This window comes from Arvicanthis niloticus, chromosome 16 (assembly GCF_011762505.2).
Source record: "Arvicanthis niloticus isolate mArvNil1 chromosome 16, mArvNil1.pat.X, whole genome shotgun sequence".
Taxonomy (NCBI): domain Eukaryota; kingdom Metazoa; phylum Chordata; class Mammalia; order Rodentia; family Muridae; genus Arvicanthis; species Arvicanthis niloticus.
The window spans coordinates 50,883,692-50,906,533 of record NC_047673.1 but is presented as its reverse complement, the minus strand read 5'-3'; the positions used below and the strand labels follow the sequence as shown (position 1 = coordinate 50,906,533).

At 38.9% G+C, this 22,842-nt stretch overlaps 1 protein-coding gene across 11 annotated transcripts in view; it reads right to left on the bottom strand.

Moving 5' to 3' along the window:
- Positions 1–19,265, bottom strand: part of Nek1 (NIMA related kinase 1) — a 115,643-nt gene extending 96,378 nt beyond the window's left edge. For 9 of the 11 annotated variants that reach the window (XM_076914173.1, XM_076914179.1, XM_034520356.2 and 6 more), the window contains exons 1-7: positions 18,721–18,874; positions 12,763–12,910; positions 12,236–12,332; positions 7,696–7,793; positions 3,602–3,685; positions 253–320; positions 43–129 (exon numbers count right to left, since the gene is read on the bottom strand). In XM_076914173.1, coding sequence (XP_076770288.1) covers positions 43–129; positions 253–320; positions 3,602–3,685; positions 7,696–7,793; positions 12,236–12,332; positions 12,763–12,879 — 551 coding nt within the window. In that variant the 5' untranslated portion in view covers positions 12,880–12,910; positions 18,721–18,874. Of the gene's footprint in view, positions 1–42; positions 130–252; positions 321–3,601; positions 3,686–7,695; positions 7,794–12,235; positions 12,333–12,762; positions 12,911–18,720 lie in introns of all 11 variants that reach the window. The other 2 variants (XM_076914180.1, XM_076914181.1) reach the window with 2 other exon arrangements.
- Between the last annotated feature and the right edge of the window lie 3,577 nt (positions 19,266–22,842).

Genomic DNA, 22,842 nt, shown 5'->3' with positions numbered 1-22,842 from the left:
GGGTAAACAAACAGGTCCTGTGTTGAGCATCACTTTAAATACCTTTTATTGTTATAAGGCTTGTTTTCACAGATTTCAGGTGACAAGTAGTATGGAGTCCCTATGCACGTTCGAGCCAGCTCTACAGTGCTAGAACAATAAAATTGTTAAAGAACTTAAGACAGAGATATTATAAGTTATTACATATACACTACAACAGATTCAGTTTCACTGAGGACATTAAATAAGAACAAAGCTTAAAGCTGTTGTTACCTATTGAGAACTCGAGCAATTCCAAAATCTCCAAGCTGCACTGTCCCATCTTTGGTTAGAAATATGTTCTATAAAACAAAGAAAGAAAGAATAAACAAACAGAAATATTGTTTCAGTCCAGTTACTTCTATTAGACAACATTGTTTTTTCAGAAAAATTAATTCAATTAAAAATTATGGTAGAATAACGATATCCCCATGAAAAAGAATTAATGTATCCTCCTACTTACCTCACTATATGTAAAAATTAACTCAAAATGGATTATAAGATATATGAACTAAAACTAGAAAAATTCTAAAATCAGGAATAAATTGTCATGCTATTGAGTCAGGCAATGGTTTCTTAGACATCAAAAAAACTAAAGAAGGAAAGAAAAATTAGGCTTTGTTAAACCTAAATATTTTTGTGTATCATACAACATTGTCAATAAAATAAACATAAGGCCAATGACATGGCTCAGCTGGTTGTGCCTGCTGCCCAAGTCTGACAACAACCTGAGTACAACTCTTGGGATCCACATGGTGAAAAAAAGAACGGGGGAAAAAGGAAAGAAATCTAAAATTCAGACCACCCTTAGCTATATGTAAGGTTCAAGGCCATGCCAGTCTATGGGAGACACTGTCTTAATATCCAACTCCAAAGGGACAAATAATCCACTTCATTGTTAATTTTGAGACAGAGTCAAACTATATAGCCTTAGCTGGCTTGGAACTTACTATGTAGACCAGGCTGGCCTGGACCTCAGAGATTCAGCTGCCTTTGCCTCTTGAATCCTAGAATTAAAGGTGTGGAATACCAGACCCAGCAAATAATCCAGCTTTAAATAACTGAAAGCACATACTAACAGCTTACTAAAACGTCCCAAACACAGACATCCAGACAGAAAGAAGATCAGGGCTGCTAAGGCTGCATGGACAAGGAAGAGGTGTGACTAGGCATGGGCATTTCTTCTTTGAAGAGAAAAGTAGTCTGGAAATTACAATGCTTTCACAATTCTGTATAAATAGTAAAGTGAGTAAACTATATACTTCTTAGGGTGTGTGTGTGTGTGTGTGTGTGTGTGTGTGTGTGTGTGTGTGTGTGTGTGTTATGGCATCTGTCTGAAAGTCAGAGGACAACTTATGGGTCAGTTCTGTTCCTGTACAGTGTGGGTCCCAGGGACTGACTCGTTAATCAAGCTTAGCAGCAAATATGTCTATCCAATGAGCTATCTTGCCAGTCCCTGTATACTTTAAATAGTAAATTCTATAATATGTAAATTCTATTATAATTAAACTTTTTACTTAGAACTGCACCCCATCAAAACCTGTTTAAAAATTCTAACTGGCTTAAATATAACAGATTAACCTTAAGAGCCTCCAACAAGGGGCCTGAAACACCCTTCCAGTTTAAGCTGTCTATTCAACTTTATTTTCTGTATAAACACAGTGCTTCAGTGCTGCTGGCGTCTATCATATACATGGTGAAGGATTAACATATTCCTAGCAAAGAATAAAAGCCAATCTTTTTTCAGATTTCTACACTCTATGAAAGAGTAAAAAGCAAGAATGTAATGGGTAACAGGAATGAAATTCCCTATCAGTCATGAGACTTGCATCAGGCACATGATTAATGCGAAGATGACATAGGGTTGACTAGAATTAGTAAAATGAAGAAAAACAGAATTTGGCGGCAGAAGATGGGGAGGGATGTAGGAAAGATGAAACATGAAGGTCCCAGATAGCTCTTCTCCATGCACCCTGGGACTACTACACCGCACAGCCACCTGCAGGCCTAGGAAGGCAAAGGACAGACACAACAGGGAGGGCTGTGACATAACTGCACTTATCTGTCTACCCTTTCTGGGAACTGAGAGGACTGGAGTGAAACACAGCGAGTGCAAAGCACAGGCTGGGCGGAAGCTTGAGTCCCAGCATGGAATAATGCACATAGGCATGTGGTTTGAAAAGAAAACTTTTCCCACAAAACAACCTGGGAAAAAATTCAGCTAGACATAAAGAAATATAATAATAATAGTAATAATAATAATAAGCTAATGAAATCATGACTGATGTGAGAATTCACTACAAATACAACTCATCAGCCTGGGATGGCAGTGCATGCCTATAATCCCAACACTAAGGAGGAAGATGCAAATTCAAGACCAGTCTGGTCTGCAGAGAGAGACACTCAAACAAATAAAAACTGATAAGATGGCAATGACAGAACATTAACTGTAAACATGCTTAAACATGGCAATGAGTCTGAAATCCTTGAACTCCAGAGGTTCAAGCAAGAATAGAAGAATTCAAGACTAGTATGTGCTACAGAAGGAAAATATCAATGTGTGGAGGGGGAACAAAGTAGTAAATAAAGAGACAAAACATGAATGAAACAATTATGAATAAATATAGATAAATCCCATTACTTTTCTTTAAGCAATTACGGAGGACGAGACAAGCACTAGCTTACAGACACAGGGGTTTGGGGCTGGAGATAAAAGATTCAAGACAGAGTACTTTCATAGCATGCTCTGGGTGGGATCCTGGCTCTATTAAGAATAAAAATGCAAAAGAAAGATGTGCAGACATAGTTAGAGAAAATAATTCATTTAATATTCAATAAGGAAAACAATGAGAACAACATGCAAGAATAAAAAAGACATTTAAAGCAGTGTACCAAAATCCATTTAAAAGAAAATCCAGAGACAAGGAAGGTCTCCAGAACTTCCCCAGAGGATACACACATTCTCCCACACAAGGCATAGCATGATGAACACACACTGAATCTTTCAGAAAAATTGATCGTCAATCATAATGATTTAAAAGGTCTTAATTCAATTCTTTAATATCAAAAAACCAAATGAATCTTATCTTCTAATTCTATAGAAAAACAATTTCCTATCCAGAAATTTATATCCAAATTACCATTAATTAGAGAAAGGAAAATAAGTCAACCACAGACATGCAAAATTTCAAAAAGCTTAGCTTCCATACATCCATTTCTTTGATTTATTCTGTCATGGCCAAAGAGTCAACTAGAAAGAGGGGCATGGGAGAGTAACTGGGAGAGCTGTGTGGGGACATGGGATCCTTGGGCACCTGAGTGAACAGGGCAGAATCAGTGGGGGAGCTGTGTGGAGACTCAGGGGGACATGGAGTCCCTGAGTGAGTAGGCACAATCCAAGGACAACAGCTGCTGGGTTTAGTCACACGCACGTTACTGCCTGGCATGGAGGCTCACTCCTGTAATCCCCACACTCAGGATGCTGAGAGTCTGGAGCCAGCCTGGGCTATCAAGTTTCAGGCCAACAATGAGCAAAACTTCGAGTCCTGTGCAACAACAACAAAAAAGGCTATAGTGAACATACCTGTGACTTTATGTCTCGGTGAAGAATTTTTCTATCATGTACATGCTTCAGAGCCAAACATATCTGAACAAACCAGTCCAAAATCTAGAGAAAAACATTAGATTAAAAGCATTTAAGCTACAATTTCTTATTACTCTGCAGAAACTAACACTAGTAGATATTCAAGCCAACTGACAACAGAAATGGTTATAACATATACTAAAAAGTGCCACATACAGCAAAATAAGTATGGAAAGAAATCTGAAAAATGAATAAAAATAACATACTTTCTAACTGGTAGTAGGTAGGTAAGTTTGTTAAGCTTATCCTTTTTCAATACTTTTTCAATATACATAGAAGTTACAAAAGGAAAATTATCAGGATAGAAATTTAGAATTTATCTATCAAATATCTCTAACCACACTTACCACATGTAAACACTTTATGAAATTATCATTTAGAAGTAAAGCAACTTAATTTCTACCTCACTCTTCAGACCAAATAATTCTAATTAGACAGTATTTTAAATGCATAGTGATAAAATAAAATATAGGTCGATTTTTAATAACTTTTAACTGACACACGATTTTTAAAACAGAACACAGAAAATAACCTCCTCTCCAAAGTCTCAAGGTAACTTTGCTACATAAAATTTAAAACACCTTCATAGCAAACTATATAGTCACATGTAATAAAAATTTGAGAAAATGTTTAAATGTAATTGACAGGTTGCTAATTCTCAAACTCGAATTGCTTTTCCATAGTGACTAAGGCATTCTGAGTAGAAAAACAATGACTTTAAGAGTACATAGAGTGGTAGAGACCACAGATAGCTGCAATGAAGTGTGTATCTCAGGAAGGACGTATGTACAGCAACAACCAGGGAGGTCACAGAGATGCACAGACAAGGAGGCGGCTAAGTGCAGTCCAACTGCTGTGAAAACTGGGAGACAGGAGGAGCCCACATCGCATCACTTTACAGACTTCTTCTGTTAACCAGTTTTTCATACCTGTTATTTTGATAAAAATATATCAATGCACAGATATGTGCAGGAATTAGCTTTACAAAGTTACTCAAAGAGCTCCTAAATTAGGGGTTACCAAATTGATTCTGAAAAGAGTAAGAGAGACTGGTCACTGGTGGCGCACACCTTTCACCCTAGCCTTCAGGAGACAGGCAGGTGAATCTCTGAGTTTGAGGCCAGCCTGGTCTACAGAGTGAGCCCCAGGACAGTTAGGGCTACACAAAAAATACCTGTTTCAAAAAAACAAAACAACAACAACAAAAAGATAAAGAGATAGGGGGCAGAGAATACACAATTTAGGCTTACCAGCCATATGGTCTCCTACCTCAACTTTCCCACTATAGTAACAGAGCAAGTATAAGTTATTTGCAATCAAATAGACTCAACTATGCTGTAATGCTACCTCATTTACAAACAAAGATAGAGGGCTCAACTGGGGCTATAAAGGCTGTTGGAGAGATAAGCAAGTAACTTAGTAATTCTAGTCTTAAAGATACAACAGAGCCAACTCAGCCACCAGATAATGGAGCCTAAAGGTATTTTAAAGCCAAGTTAAATACAAGTAGGTTCAAAACCTGCTATATGATTTGGGTAAGTTACTTAAGCTCTCTTAGATTCCTTATCTATTGAGTAAGTAAAAGTGTCTAGTCGTAAGAGTTAAAAGAACAGGGCTGGAGAGATAGCTCAGCAGTTAAGAGCACTGACTGCTCTTCCAGAGGTCCTGAATTCAATTCCCTGAAACCATATGGTAGCTCACAACCATCTGTAACAGCATCTGACACCTTCTTCTGGTGTGTCTGAAGAAAGTGACAGTGTACTGAGAATATACATACAATAAATAAATAAATCTTTAAAAACAAACAAAAAAAAAAGAGTTAAAAGAACAAATACCACCCTCCATCCTCCTGTATAAAAACATACAACAAATCTAGACTGGGTGGTAAAGAGAAATACAGCAGGATTTAAAGACAAAAAAAGACTAAAGAAAATCAGTTGAAAAAGGTAAAGAGTTGACTGGCAGTAGGCACACGACAGGAGGACCTGAGGTCACTACTGGAGCCTGAAGAAAACAATTCAGGGCTCAGCAAAGCCTCAGTGAGTATACCTCAAAGAGGCAAAGTCCCTGGGGTCCTATTCTGGAAGCCTCCTTGCTACTGCACTTGTTGCTGCATGGCCGCCTTGATTTCTGCTTTGTGTGAATATCCCTGGGGGTTCTAAGTGCCCACTGAGCAATGCAATCTCAATGCATAACAATAGTGGTGATTTCCCAAAAAGCAATGCCACTCAGATACATTAATGATTTACTGAAGATTTTTGAGACAAATTATAAATTTAAAGATTAAATTAAAAAGATTAGGTCAAGGTACTTTTTATGTGCAATGAATTAAATCAGGTTAGGATGCTTTGCAGGTACTTTGTAGCAGAAAACCTAGGGCATAACATAAAAATGAAGAACATATTCATAGTTAATAAATGAACAGTTTGCTAATGTCAGAGAACAAGAACAAATTGAACCAGGTTACTAAGGGCTCACTAGTTTCACCTACAGGAGACAGGCTAACGATCAAAGGCTAATAATCAGAGTCATTGGATTTCAGTGCCCATTGTCAAGCTAGAGCTTCTGTGTCCATTGTAAAGTCTGATTGTCCTGGTCTTACAACTATAACTGTACTGTTGAGCTTTGATATGCACTTGAGGACTTAGTGCTATGCAGCCTGTAGATTGAACAGATTCTTCTTTTTTTCTGTTGTCTTAGGAAAAGTAAAAGATCTCTGAGCTGAAGTTCTCTAGTTGACTATCCATTTACTTTACGATGAAAACAATGTAAGAATAGGTCGATGGTAACTGTGTTACATGAATAAGAGTTGTGCTATGTAGGAATAATATGATGATATCTGTCTCCTTTCTTGTAACTGAAAACTGCTACCTGCCAGTACAAGACAAACTGGCTGTTTAAAATATTTGGCTTACTTAAATTCTGTTAATCTGTAATAGAAAAACTATTACTTCAGAACACAGATATACTGTGGGAAGAAACCACATGGGAAACTGAGTAGTCAGGTATGAGACTTTGAATAACTTGTTTTTAAAACTATGAACCTTGCAATTATTGTGTATAACTGAAACTCATGATTAAGAATTGATTGCACTGTGATCCTTTTTCCATGCATAGGGGATTTCATTAAAGTATATAAGGCCTAAAGTTGTTGGAACCTTGCTTTATCCATCAAGTGTGTGTGATTATGTACCTATTTTACATTAGCTGCCAACCCCACATCTCCTTGGATTGCTGGAACTAACCTCCAACAGTTGGGACCTGCACTGAACTTTAAATAACAAAAGTAATAAGACAGTTGAGGAAAGATGTTAGAAAAATAATCAAGATAAAATACAACAAAGAGTAGGAGGTAGACGTACAAATACAGATCTCAACAACAGAAAATTCATACTCCATAAATATCTGCTAAAATAAATGACAACAGATTTACAAAAAATTATCTAAAAATGAGGCTGCTTATGTAAGGTGAGCCATACTTTAGAGACCTCAGTAGGCAAATCGGATTTCAAACAGTGGCAAATACAAGGCTTCCAGAACTAGAGTTATTTAGCAGGGCTATATTGCTGGAAGATCTGATCTGGCAGCAATAAGTGAGACTGACAGGACTCAGAATAATTAACCAGTTATAATGAATAATTAGGTTACATATGCATAAGCACGTGCACACACATATATATATATACATGTCGTTTATATTATACATACAAGAATATATTATTGGTAGGAAATGAGACAGGAAACTAAACAAAGATGGTAGCTAATTTGGATGTGACTAAAAAATCAGATCTAATACCAGCCTGCCCTAGCAATTACAATTAGCATCCAGAGGTAAAAATGAATATGTTCAGCTGGATGTGGTGGCACATGTCTACAGTCTCAGCATGCAAACAGTGGAGGCCAGCCTGGGCTATGTGAGACTCTATCCCCTGCTCCATGCAACCCCCCTCCCACCACCAAATGAATATTTACAAAATCACACTGCAAGTTGCTTCTTGGTAACCAAGGAATCAAGCTCCTCCAGGACAACCCACCTGATCTTCTTGAAACAAAGTGCCTTTCTGAGCATTTATTCGTTTAAACAGATCACCTCCTTCACAGTAATCCATTACTATGTAGAGAGAGCCATTTTCTACAAAATAGAAACATTAAATTCCATTTTAAAAATGTTACATCAACAGTACAGTTACTTAAAGTCTTGCTAAAAAGCATCAGCTAGACAAAGAGTAGACTATCTTCCAAATGTTCAGGCATAAAGTCTAGGTACTCTGCCTGTACAGGTTATACAATGACTTAAGTTTTATGCAACTCTGTTTCCTACCAGGAATACACCATCTGAGTAGAGAATTGTTCATACTACTGACCTTAATATTTTGGGAGTATAAATAAAATACAGGATAATATACTTTTGTTCAATTTCCTTAAATGTTATATGGAGAGAAAAGGCATGAGCAGACTGCTCTCAGCTTGCTCGCTCACTGTTAGGCAACTAAGGATATCTGAGAATCCCAGCATACTGGGACAAATAATAAGCATACTTTCTCTTAAGGGAATCCTGATGTTTTGTCAAGTAAGCTTCAAACCTGAGGAAGCGACCTTCACCATCCTTTCCTTATGAGAAAGTAACTTTGTTTATAGTTTAATTAAGCAACACATGTTAAGAGTTGACTGCAGACAGATTTCTCAGTCTGCAAGGAGGTTTGGGTCACCTGGAACCAAGATAAGCTATTGTTAGGGAAACAGCACCTGGTGAGAGCAAGAAATCGTGGGAAATCTTTCTTCTGCCTTCTGTATAAAAGATACTGAAACTTGGAATAAAGAGGGCGCTGGCTGACTTGGCTGTGTACCCTCTGTCCTGCTATACTCACTTGAGACCCTGTAGACGCACTAGACGTTGACAGCTATATATAAAATCCTGTTTTCCCAGCAATTCTTCAGATCTCATATCTTCTATTTGAAATGACCACTAGTTTTCATCTTTGAACTATTCACTTGAATTAATTGTTCACTAAACACAAACACAATAACTGCTATAATGAACTCTAACAATTCAACCTCAAATAGACAGTGTCTACCTCCAACCTTGGGGTTTTTTTTATTCTATGCAAACAAACACACACACAGACTGTGCACATTTGTTAACAGCATGAAGATGGTACAGAGCCATAATCACTTTCCTATTCTTTATACCTTTATATCTTTATGCATGGGAAAAGGGCTAGAAAACAATCATTCCTTTTACCACCAACCTTTTTTCACAAAAGAAGAACAGTCAATATGTCAATATCACGAGTACCATTTGCTGAACAATGACTAAGGAGGCTATCACAATTAAAAGGGTCGTGCACCTACTTCTCATGTGCTTATGACATGCACAATGGCTATATTTCTAGAAACGCTCATTTCTCTCACTTTGTGGTGGCATTCTTATTGAGGGTTCTTATATGCTCTTGTGATACACTGCCTGCAATACACCATTAGGACAAGAAACTTACCTAGATTACACCAATTAAGAATCTGTATGACTATGACTGGGATGAAAAGATAATCTAAATATACATGCTAGAAATGACAAGTAAAATGGTGCTGGAGAGAAGACTGTGTGGTTAAGCACTTGCAGAGACCTGAGTTTGGTACCCAGCACCAACATGGTGGCTCACAATCATTGATAACTCCAGTTTCATGGGATCTGATCTCCAAGAGCACCAAATAGGCACCATTTACATTTAAATATAGAAGCAAACACACACATAAAATAAAAATAAACCTTAAAAATGACACTATGAAAAGACCTCTATATAATCCACAAGTCGCACATAGTGTGTCATCACTTACATAATTATTAAAAGCTAGACTATTTCTGGGAGGGAACAAAGAGCAGTAACAAGAGTTAACTTCAAGAAAAGAATGCTGGTCTTTCAAAGATAGTTGAAAGCAAACCATCTATGCTTTGTAAGCTAAGTGTGGTGCCAGGAGGCAGAAGACGACAAACGACATGTTTGAGGCTTATGAGTCACACGGCAAGATCCTGAATCAAAGCTGGATGTAACTTAGTACCAGTGCTTGCTCAGAACATGTAAAGCTCCATGTTCCATCTCCAGGACTGGAGCCTGGGAAAGAGGGCGCTGTGACTATGGGAGGTTACACAGAACACAAACATTTGAGAAATGTTGGGGATGCAGCACACCAACCCAGATACCTACTATTTAGAGGTAAAAAATATCATTTCTCCTTTCCTTCCAATCTCCCCCACTTTTCCTCCCATCCACCAATCTGCTGCCTGCATGCTTGTCAAAGTCTCCATTTGTTGAGGCTGGCCTCAAACTCACAATCCTCCTGCTCCTACCTCCCAAGTACTAATATTGCAGGTGTCTTGAAAACATCCAGTCAATACTTATTCAGATATATAATTAACAGAATAGTATTTTCAATTAGAGACACAGAGACATACATAATGAATGTGCATTCCTTCTACTATCTTATTTCCACTTGTTTGTCAGATTACTTCGAACAAGACTACAGATACACAAAAACGCCATCATCCCTAAGAGGCTCACAGGATTTAAAAAAAACCCTAAAACTCAAAGCAACCACTCTAAGCAGAAACAGTTTTAACTTCAGACAAGAAATAAAAACCAGGCAAGTCAAGTGACAAAGACACATCAGAGAATAACTAAGGGCACGACAGGGAACCCTGACTGGGATGTGAATCAGAAGACTCAGTACAAACACTGAGTGGCTAGTTCTAGCACTCTTTTCACTCTTCTCTTCTCTTCTCTCTCTCTCTCTCTCTCTCTCTCTCTCTCTCTCTCTCTCTCTCTCTCTCTCTTTTTTGGTTTTTCGAGACAGGGTTTTTCTGAATAGCCCTGGCTGTCCTAGAACTCACTCTGTAGACCAGGCTGGCCTCGAACTCAGAAATCCGCCTGCCTCTGCCTCCCAAGTGCTGGGATTAAGGGTGTGCGCCCGGTTCTAGCACTCTTTTCTTTACCACCTCGGTTTAGAAGCCAAAACACCCCCACAGGTTTTAACTGCTGTTTTCTACCAGTTTGAGGTGTGTATGTATGTTCATTATAGAAGACATATGTGTGTGTGTGTGTGTGTATATGTATGCTTCACATTTATTATAAATTTAAGTACAGTGTCTCCTAGAGTTCTGTGAGCTGCTATAGCAAATTAATCAGCTCTTAAAGGAGGTCATAGGAAAATCCATTTGTAGTTTGTTGGCAGAAATTCAGAGGTCTGGACTTGCTGCTGGGTTTGAAAGAGGGACAGAGTGAGGCACTGTCCCTAATCTGAGCAACATGACACTACCTACAAGCATACAGTGTCCGATGTGAACTGGATTAGAGGGCTTTGAGCTGCCATCCAGTAGGAGATGCTTGTTTGCTCCTGCAAAGACTCCCACACTTGTTGAGTCACAGAGCAGGGGAAGAAGAAACAAGAACTTTGTTTGCCTACCACAGAATGTGCTGTGTAGGCACAGAAAACAGCTAGGAATAAACAGTGGGCTGTCAATCATGCTAACTCCTAGGGAGTTCAAGTGAGGGGGAAATGAGAGGAACTGAGAGCTTGCAGTTATGCATGCCTATACGTTTTGAACGTTATAATGAACAGGTAATACTTTAAAATGAAGCAGAACAAAGATACATCAAAGCCACATTTAAAGAATACGCCTCTCCTGTGAATCATTCCAATATTTCTAGGTGAAGACAGAGCCTGTTAATATTCTAGGATGGACAAGGCAGGGGCACATGAAGACTCACCCCTAGAAAAAGAAGTGGCAGTTACTGGCTGCTGAGGTAGTTTTCTTCAAAGGTATGATCACTGGTAAACTGCCCAAGATTCAATAAATAACCCTATACCCGTGCACATGCAAGCAACCCTGATTAAGTCAGCGGCTTATTGAAAGTGATAGGGGGCGGGGATGGGCATGTGACAGTAGGAAGAGGGAGTGTTAGAAGAACAAGTGGTGTGTGTGTGTAAAATATGATTAAGTTATATTATATATGTAGGAAATTGCCATATATTTAATACTTATATTAAATTATATTATACATGTAGGAAATTGTCAAAAATAAGGAAACTATTTTTAAAATGAGGATATTTTCTTTTCTTTTTTTTTTTTCTGTTTTTGGTTTTTTGAGACAGGGTTTCTCTGTGTAGCCCTGGCTGTCCTGGAACTCACTCTGTAGACCAGGCTGGCCTCAAACTCAGAAATCCGCCTCTGCCTCCCAAGTGCTGGGATTAAAGGCGTGCGCCACCACTGCCCGGCTATTTTCTTACCATTAGTAAAAGATTAATTATTGTTAATTTTTCCCTCCAAAGTTTTGTACTCTACTGCTTCTTTTCAAGTAATCACTAATAACAATGAGTCAGTATTAAGGTACAAGGGCACAGTTTGGTGTCAACACTGTCCTAGAATCAAACTGCTACTTACATGTGTATGTATTAAAAAACACAAACACAAAAAACCATTTTTTTTCCTAAAAATACATTCACAAAATAATTCCTTACAAAGAAAATATTCGAAAGTGTCCTAGTGCTTATTTTAAATGTTTGCAAAATAGATCTGACCTTCAAATGATTCTTTATATTGGACAATATTTGGATGCTTCATGTTTGCCAACACAGCAACTTCTCTCCTTGATTCTTGCCTTTCTTTATCAGACATCTTAAATGGGAAGAAAAAGTAAAATAGTAAAAACACTAATAAGAAACTTGAAAGTCCACCAATAAGAGAGTGGTTAAAAATGTACTAATACAGTACACTCACACACACACACACACACGCACGCACGCACGCACGCACGCACGCATGCACGCACACACGCACGCACACACTCGATCTGAAAGTTAAAAAAGAAAGAAGTGAATCTGTAAGTGAAACTCTCTCAGGGTGCCCAATCTAGATTAATTTACAGGTTTACATACTGGTACAGGCCCATATCATAAAAAAAATCTGAAATGTCACAGATCCCTCAGAAATTAGTGGTCCTCAGTGGAATTACAGCTCTTTCTCATTAGGTCACAAATCTCTGTAGTAAAAATGTCCCATCATAACCAGATTATTACTTGTGTAACTGAACTAAAGTCATACTTACTCTTGAGATGTTAATTTCCTTGATAACATAGTGTCTGCCGTCATCTGTAGATTTAACAAGAACAGCTTTTCCAAATGAACCTTCTCCAATCTTCTGTAGTCTAACATACTTCTCCATGGTTCTTTCCTAAGGCATTTTTATACATACACTACACACAAAGAAAGAGTTGACAGAGATTAAGTAAGTTTTAACAAAAAGATATCTAACATCTTGACTGAAAGTCAGATAAACTTAGAGCAAAACAAAGAGTGGTTTCAGCTTTATTATAATGCTTTGAAATATCCAGCACTAAACATACTAATAGTACAGACACATAAAGGCAATCTTTTGCCTACATGAATCAGTAGCATTACTGTATTCATTTAATATGAATACAGGCTAAATATGACACAATTTCTTAAAGTTGTGCCAACAATTAAACAATTTCAGGTAAATCTTTTATACTCATATTTTAATGTTATTTATTGTAAGGATTTTCTTAGGATGAAATCTAAAATCAAAGAATATGCAAATGTTAAAAGCTTGCAAACATATTATTCAAGCATCATGCAGAAATATCTATCTGTTGGAACACAGTCCAAGAATGGAGTCCTGTGAGAATTCTGAGTGCTTGTGAGAAAACTCCAGAACACAAGACAAGAGTTCTATCACATCAGTTTCTTCAAAACCCAGACTTGCTCTTGGAATGTGTTTTTGTGCTACTCCCAGGTGTAACATATAGGAGGGATTTACATCAGCTGTTGTTAGTCATATGCCTTTTCAGAAAAGCATGCTTTTGCCACACGTGGCTTGTTCTTGTGACTGTATACTTTACTATGTTATTCTTAACCCTCGAAGGATAAATTATTTGATGCTCTGGATAAAGTTGGCTATTGTATGAGACATGAGTCCGCCTCATTTTTAGCCCTTGGTCTCCTAGGTTCATGCTGCTAACTAGACTGGTAAACAGCTACCACTGAAACCAATATTGTATAAAATGTTAATTCTTAGATACTCTTATTAACAGTGGCTACTCTTTATAAAAAATATCAGAGGAGCAACAAAAGTTATAAAGTTAAAGATCAGGGCCAGCAAGATGGCTGGCTACTGGGTTAAAGGCACTTGCCAGGCAAGCCTGGAGACCAGAGTTTGATCTCTGGAAGAAGGAAAACTCCACAAAGTTGTCAGACCTCCACACTTGAGCATGGCATACATGCCTGCACTCAAATACATCATATGTACATGTGCACACATTATAATAAACTTTGTTTTTTTAGAAAGAGCAGTGGAACATTGGAGCTTTTGGTGGTTTAAACGAGAATGTCCCCAAAGAACTCTTTAGAAGGATAGGTGCTTGAGGTGTGACCTTGTTGGAGAAGGAATGGCTTAGTTTGAAGAGGTGTACTACTGGTAGTGGGGCTTTGAGATTTCAAAAGCACATACCAAGCTGAGTGTCCCACCCCATCCACTGGAAGGCCTGCCAATGGAGGATGCAAAGTAGTGTCAGCTACTGCTCCAGTATCACGCTATGTCTTCCCATCTGCTGCAATGCTCCCGTTATAATAATGACTATCCCTCAGAAACCAAAAGTAAGCCCAAATTCTTTCTGTATAAGAGTTGTCTTGGTCATGGTGTCTTTTCACAAAAATAGAACACTAAGACAGAGCCTAAATCCTGGTTCTTTTACTGGTCACATGACCTTACACCAGTGTTTCTCAATCTGTGGGTCAAGGCTACTTCCAAATTGGTTGCATATCAGATATTTGCATTATGATTCATAATAGTAGCAAAGTTGCAGTAAATGAAGTAGCAACAAAAATACTTCAATAGGAAAAATACATGAGAAACTATATTATAGGGGCACAGCACAGCATTAGGAAGGTTGAGAAGCACTGCCTTGCACTACTGAAATCTGAGTCTGTAATTCACCTGACAATGTAACTAGATAAAGTATGTACTTAAACACTGTGAGGAGTAACTGAGGCAATATGCTGACTACTTGAGGCACGTGTTCTTGTTGCTAATGTTTGATGAGACAAACACTGTTGCCTTCCAATTCTTTTTCTTACTGATAAATCAGAAAAATTATTCCACATTTATTTATTTTCTTTATGTGCTTTGCCCATTTCTACTTGCATAGTCTTTTTATTAGCATGGACAACCTCATTATTTCATGAGATCCTTCTCTGTCATACATATAAAACCTTTACTTTTGAGGCAGGTTATTAATGTCATGCCTTCCTCACACCACTGTTCTGCCCTCCCTCCTAATTTTCAATGTTGGGATTACAAGTGTATACCACCATGCCCATCTTAATATGAACTGCTATGGTTATCATACTTCTTCAAAAATTATCCAACCAAGATAAAGTTGTTAGTGACTTGACTAATCTTGGTTATCAACTTGTTTACATCAACTGAATCAACTGAAAAATCCAAGCAGCTGGGCACATCTGTGAGGGATTTTTCTTGATTTGATCATTTGAAGTGGGAAGAACCACTGCAAATCTGGATCATTTGAGATAGGAAGACCCATCCTTTACAGATTCTGGTGACAGTCCACATAAATGTTAGATGGAAGCTTCTGCTCTTGGACTGCGCACGTTCGTTTGTTCGTGTTCTCGTTCTCTCTCTCTCTCATAAGCTCATCTATCCTACTGCTGAGGCACTCCTTCACTGCCATTAGAACCTACTCCTTCAGGACTGGAGAGCAGCCTTCTCAATACAACAACTATTAGATTCTTTGCCTTTTCATCTGGTGACAGCCAATTTTTCTTTTAAAAAGATTCAATTTTCTTAAATTACAGAATTTTTAATATAGTCCTGAAAACTAAAGGTTAACATCCAGGCTAGTATAATTAGTAATGAGTGCTTATGAAATTTCATGACAAAGAACCTTCCTCGACTTTAAAAAACATTATAATCAGATCCCATTTCAATTTCTATATTGAGAATGATGTTAGCAACCTTACGAGAAAGAGGAATTAAAACATTATTATAAAGCTCTAGCCATCAACAGTGAGGCAGAGAGGAGCGCATGGTCTACATTGCATCAACCAACAGAGTATAATGGCTATCTGGAAGCCAGCCAAAATTTAATGTTATCTCTAGAACATGGAAGCTCAATGTATCATATTACTGAGCTACTTAGAGAGCAAATCATGTTAAACTCATCTTAAAGACTCAACTCCATAAATAAAATTACATTAAATAATAACCACATAATGAGGTTCTTTCACAATCGTCGTTGTTTTGGGACTGTTTTGGTAAGAGAGGAAAAAAAAAAAAAAACAAAATTTGTCAGTTTGGCTCTTTGTCCAAACTTAATTGCCAATTCTGTTCTAGGGACTACACCAAGGCAGAAGCTATTAGTTTGCCTAGTATTTCCTTCTACTGCCTTACACATACTAAGCTCTGTTGTTTTAATTCAGTAAAGCCAAATCGACTGCTCTTGGTAAGAAGATAACTCTAATTTCCATCAGATAATGATAAACACCCAAAATTTTCTGAGCAAACAAAGATTCATGGTTTTAGAATGCAGAACAAGCCCTCCTCTTCTGCAGTCAGTGCTTATTCATCACAAGGAAAACATGAGCTACCAACTTCATACCTGTGAGACTTTATAACTAACTTGTTATGCTAGAAATATTTTCAAGTGAAATGAAATAAAAGATAATAGAAGATACCTCCAGCATCAGCTGGCTTTTTTATACAACTCAAGGCCACCTGCCTAAGGATGACATCACTCACAGAAGACTAAGCTCTCTGGAACCAATCAGTATTCAAGAAAAATGCTCACAGACATGTCCACAGGAGAGTCTGATGGAGGCAATCTATCAATTAAGAATCGCATCTCTAAGATATATCTAGATCTGTAGCAAGTTGGCAAATAACAAACACTCTGGTGGCAAAAGAAAAAATATATATATTCATAGCTGCATTTTATATGCATATCTATGTACACACAAACCCACAAGTATGTACTACCTCTGTATGGACACAAAATAAACTAGTAATATTGCTTCCAAAGAAGGGAAATGAAGAATTGAGAAGTCTTCAATCTTTTGTATTAGAATTGGTTAGCTAGTCAAAACAACCAAATTCCATGTTAACCCGCCATGTATACTGCCATAAGAATAGGAGCAAATCAATTTCTTCTACTTAAATTAAAAAAAAAACTAGTTTATGTGGAGAGACACCGTGTGTGTGTGCGTGTGTGTGTGTGTGTGTGTGTACACTAAGAAGACTTGTGGGAGTTTGTTCTTTTCTTCCACCATGTAAGTAGGTCAAGGAGACTGAATTAAGGTCATCAGGTTTGATGGCAAGTGCCTTATCTGCTGGTCCATCTCGCTGGCCCTACTTAAATATTGAACAGCTGCATCTCCCTACTATTCACCAGGCCCTGGGGTTGATCCCTAGTACTGGGAAAAGTAATATCCTTGAAGAATTTCTCATTTCCAAACACTTCATCTTAACGTTTAAATTTGTGCTACAATATCTTGTTTCTTTTTAAGTATATCAATAATGCTCCAGAAAAATATTCCTCAACTCTAGACAAATTAGATAGGTTCCTTTCTATTTTATTAAGAACTGTTTCAAATAAATAATGGTTGATACAATATTATGAACCACATATTAAAAATGTTGTTGTACAGGAGTTTTAAACTGTATCTCCAAGAAAACACACACTGACAGACATTAAACATTAGCTGTTTCTGATATTTGATGGACAGATTATTCCAAAGGGAATCATCAGGGATAGGTAATGCCTATTCCTAACAGATGCCAAGAAGTCTTCTGGTACTGTCTGCAGGCAAAATCTATATACATAGTTCTTCCAAACAATAGAGCCAACCTGAGTTGTAGAAAAGGGTCAATGTGTTTTCTCGGAAGGAAATTTCTCTATTTTTCTCATTATAAGAAGACATCAGAAAACAAAATAGAGAATTGTTAATATTGTTCTAAGTATGGGCTTTCTTCTTGGTAAATATATTCAGACAACACCCAAGGAGTTTATAGTAGAAACTACCAACAAGCAGAGAAAAATTCTATGTGAAAAGTTATCAGGTCCACAATTTAGACAAGTAAAGCAGACTAGAGGAGTAAAACCTACTTGGAATACAGTGCCAATGCATTAGTAACACGATCTCAAAAGAACTGTGGTTAAGTTCCACAGCCTTTATCAGGTCCCTGACAGACTTTTTTTCTGTGTAAAAACCAGTTTTCCCACAAAATCAGTTCCTTGGGTTTCACCAGAACAAGAGGCAATTTTCAATGTAGACGTCTAGATCATAGAAACAAAGAACTACTTCTTTTTCTGTCTGGCTGCTGCCCATCACCTTTACTTACTGCTGCAGAAGCAAAGCACATCATTAAAGCTTAGATGGACTAGGGCTTTTAAACCTTCACAAACATTTCCGATGTGATTTATGTAGGCAATAAAAATATTTCAAGGGAGATCTTACAGGAAAGAATATAAAATTGGGCGGGGTATATAACTCAGTGGCAGATCACCTGCCTAGCAAAAATGAGGTCCTGTAATCCAATCCCCAGGACCCCTTCCCAAAGTTACACTGAATAATTAAGGTAGTAAAACTTTTAATACTTTACACATGGAAATTGTGTCAAACCATAAAAAGAGAAGTGATACATTAGTTTTAGGGCAATCAGTCAACTGCTATTCTTTTTCTCATTAAAATATACAAGTAAGATCAAAAACATGTTATCGATTTAAATGACTTACCATCTACTTAGATTAGTTTATCATCTATTAAGAGTTTGTTATCCTTTTAGGATACCAAAGAATTGCTTTGAGCCACACACAGGTCCTCCCCGTTAGCAATTTAACGACGTGAAGGTGCTTTAGGTGCAAACACTTAAGGCGAGTATCAATGCACTCTACAAAAGATCTATACAGGTCTCCTCCCTCCCGGTGAGTTCACCGTTCTGCCTATCACTGCTTCCCCACGTGCAACTCACCTCAATGACACGGGACCTGAGTCAGAATAACAGTGGCGACCATAAGCACCGGTCTAGATGTCTTCCTATAGGACTTAAAGCAGAGGCACCACGGTGCATTTTGGAAATGACATGCTGTAAGAGAAAACAAGTCGGTCTACCCAGCAGCGACTCCACAGCCCAGACCACAACTCCTACACTTGGCACCGGTCTCTGGCTGACGCGTCAGGCTGGTATGGTCGGGTCAGGCACAGTGCTCCGCGACCGGCCCTGGCTACGCGGACGAAACAAACACAGGTTCCTGACCCCTTGGAAACCGCGGCTGCACAGCGGGAGTTCCTGGGTACCGCCCCCAACTTCACCGGTCGGAGTGGCTTGGCCAGGCGAGGACCCGCAGCGTGTGGGACTGGAAGGCTACCTGCCGCCCAAGTCCTCCCGCCTCGCCACAGTGACTATGGATTCTGGGGTGCGGGCAACTGCACAGGCTCAAGGTAAGGACACTGCACGTTGCCGCCCTGAAACCACAGGGATAGTGCTGAGATAGGAACGGCCGGCGCGTCACTGTCGCTGGCGTGTGACGTCAGCGCGCAGGAGCCGACTTGTGGCAGTACTGCAGGGGAGGAGCCGGGAGGTGTGGTGGGCGGGGCCAGGAGAAGCGAACGGGCAGTACGTGCAGGGCGGGGCGGGACTAGTCGGGTGTTAGGGGCGGGGTTTCGGGGAAGGGCGGGGTTACGGAATGTGAAAGCGAATGGGACCGGGCCAAACACAAGCAGCTGAGCTGTCGGGGAGCGTGGAGGACCATAGGACGGCCCAGAGAAGAGAGGAGGCGAGGGAGAGATGCAGGGAATGGGTGGGCAGGTGCAAGCTAGCAAGCCGGAGATGCGTAAGGCAGAATTGGGGATGGGGTGGGGGTGGAGGAACGAAGGGAATGGGGCGGGGCATCAGGCAGGGGCGGAGCCGTTGGAAAGCGTTGTAGCCAAAGGAGCTGGGCGGTACTGAGACTAGAGAGGTGATTGGGCAAGTGCTTTAATGTAAGCTAGGAGGACTGGTGATGAGGCAGGCGGAGACAGGAGGAGCTTCAGGGATTAAACACTCCAAGCACCAGAGGGAGAGCGTGCGATACTGAAGGAGGGTGTGAGAGATGGGTGTTGGTAGAAGAATGTAAAATTGGAAAGAATTAGGCTGAATGAAGGCGGGAAATTCGCTTGGGAATCTGGCTCAGACTGAAGAAAGCATATTAATAACTTTTCCCACACGGTACACAGATAAGGTACTTTTAATTTGAGCGCTCACTATTTAATTGAGGATGCCATATATTTACAAGTCGTTTTTCTTTAAATACAATGCCTTTTAAAAAGTTATTTTGAGGACTAGGGAAACAGCTCAGCTTTTAAGAGAGAAGACCAGGAGGCTGGAGAGATGGCTCAGTGGTTAAGAGCACTGATTGCTCTTCCAGAGGTCCTGAGTTCAATTCCCACCAACCACATGGTGGCTCACAACCACCTGTAATGGGATCCCACACCCTCTTCTGGTCTGTCATACACATTAAATAAATAAATAAAAATCTTTAAACAAGTCTCTGGCTTCTGCAAACACATGCACATATGCACACAGTTACTTTGTGCAGTTAAACGAAGCAGTTTTATCTTTAATTTTTAAAATACAATTTACAATAGTGTCCTACACCTTTACATTTACTGTGTGCGCGCTTTATAATGAAGGGACTGACGGTGTACAATAGACTAAAAACCATTCGGTGGGGGAATGGAAACAGTTGAGAACAAACCTAATGTTATCCCGAGTAGCTCTACTCACTAAGCTAGTGGATGGCACTCCTAGAAAGTCCATACTTGAAGCAGGAAGAGGAGAGGATGTGTGTGTGTGTGTGTGTGTGTATGTATATATATGTCTGTGTTTGTATTGTGTGTATGTATGTATGTATATATACTGCCACAGTTGTCCATTCAAGTGTTGACACTACAGAGGCTGCACAGACCTTGCCTGAGATCTGAGGTCAGATGATTTAGATAGCACAAAATTACCTCCTCTTTTTCTCTTTCTCCATCCTTTCCCCTTTCTCCATCCTTTCCCCACCTCACACACTCAAGATAACTTTTCTAGGTTCAGGAGCTTGCAATTATTTCTAACTTGGAAATGGACAGATTTGGGGCTTCTTTGCCAGAAGGAGACACTGCAAGTCACCCAAGCTACTACACTAAAAAAATAAATATTGAGATTCAGATCTTCAATCTCCATGCAACTCCAAAAGGCTTATTTTCCGTATGTTTTTATTTCTCATCTTTAGCTTCATCCAAGTCCAGCTGTCAGGAATGTTTCTGCCTAAAGTAAAACTCCAGTCCTACCCACATAACACTGCCTAGCAAAGTGAGGGGCAGCACTGCCAGTTGGGAATCCAAGCAAATTCTTTCCTGCTGCTTGCATAAAGAATGGCTAGTCAGTTGTCTGAAGATAATGCTTTAGGAAGTTGTCAAGCTGTTGCTGGGAATATAAGTTGTTAGACTTCCTAAAAGCATGCTGCGGATATGTACACTCTCTTACTTTAGAATTCCACTTCTTGAAACATGAAGCCAAAAAAGGAACATATGAAATTTACTATTACTAATAACTAGATAACCTAGAAACAATGTAATTGTGTACAATTAGATCACAATATATTTAAACAATAAAATACTCAAAAGCTAAGCAGGGTCTATTTTTTTTTATTGACCTGTTATGTTGATGTATTTTGAGGAAATAAGGGAATGGAAAAGGAAACCATCAGGTTTATATGTCCATGTACCATTTGATGCTTTACTTTTACAACACAAATATTTTTTAGTCTTAAGTGTTCTAGTGGATAGTGGGTATTCCTTTTAAATAAAACTAGTTTTGCTCCTTGGAACAATCTAGTAGTCTTAAGTGTACAAAAATATTTCTATGTTCATAAAGGATACTCACGTATGTATGCATGTTAGTACTAATCTTTTAAAGTGGGTTATGACACATATTTCTTTATGGTGTATGGTACGCACATAAGTAATATAACAGTAGATCCTGAACATTTCTCTAGAAAACATCGAACTCCTGTTAATATGAGGATTTCATGATCAGCAGACTCGGGAGGAGCCTTAACAGTAAAATGCTTGCTATAAGCAATTGTAGTTCAGATCTCTAGAACCCAGGTAAAAAGACTGGATATGTCTGCTGGTTGCGTGTACCCCAGCAGAGACAGGAGACTCATAGGCAAGCTGGCCAAAATTAGTGAAGTCCATAATCACTGAGAGACCTTTCCCTGATAAAGCAGAAAGCAAGCAAGGAAGATATTTAATGTCATCTTTGTGTCTCTACATGCACACATTAACACACACCCCTCCACCTGTGCCCATAGATTCAAACACATGCCACACACAAATGTGCGATGTACTAAAATTCACTTGTTCTCACCGTATCATATCCTTTTAAAAATGTTTTTAATGGAAATAAAATTACACCACTTTCTCCTCCTTTCCCACCCCAAGCCCCTCCATTTCTCCCCTCAATTTGATGGCTTCTTTAATTATACTTGTTACGTGTGTGTGTGTGTGTGTGTGTGTGTGTGTACACAAATATATGTAAATAGAACCTATTTGCTCCATTGTGTGTATATGGCTTCAAGGCTGACCACTCTATATTCAACATGCAATAAAGGGGCTCATCACTGGGGTAGGGTAATTCTCCAGCAGTCATTAGTTAGCGGTCGTTCACTCATTGTCTAGGGATGAAACACTACTAAAATTTTCTCGCCCCCCTCAGCCCCCCCAGCGTGTCCATTGATATTACCAATGTTCTAGTAGTTATATAGTCATTTCTATGAGAGACTATTTCATAGACGACTTCCTGAAATTTTGGCTCTTACAATCTTTCTCCTTCTGAGATATTTTGAATTATGGATATAAATATATTCATTGGGGTTATGCTTCCCACAATCTGTTGATTTCTGCATTGTGTCCATTTCTGATTTTCTGTGATGGCCTCTATTTGGTATAAAAAGAGGCTTCTTTGATGAGGGGGGGTTAATACACTTTTATTTCTAAGGGATTCCTAAAAGCAGGTTACTAAGTCAAATGTATGTATGTATGTATATATGTATGTATGTATGTATGT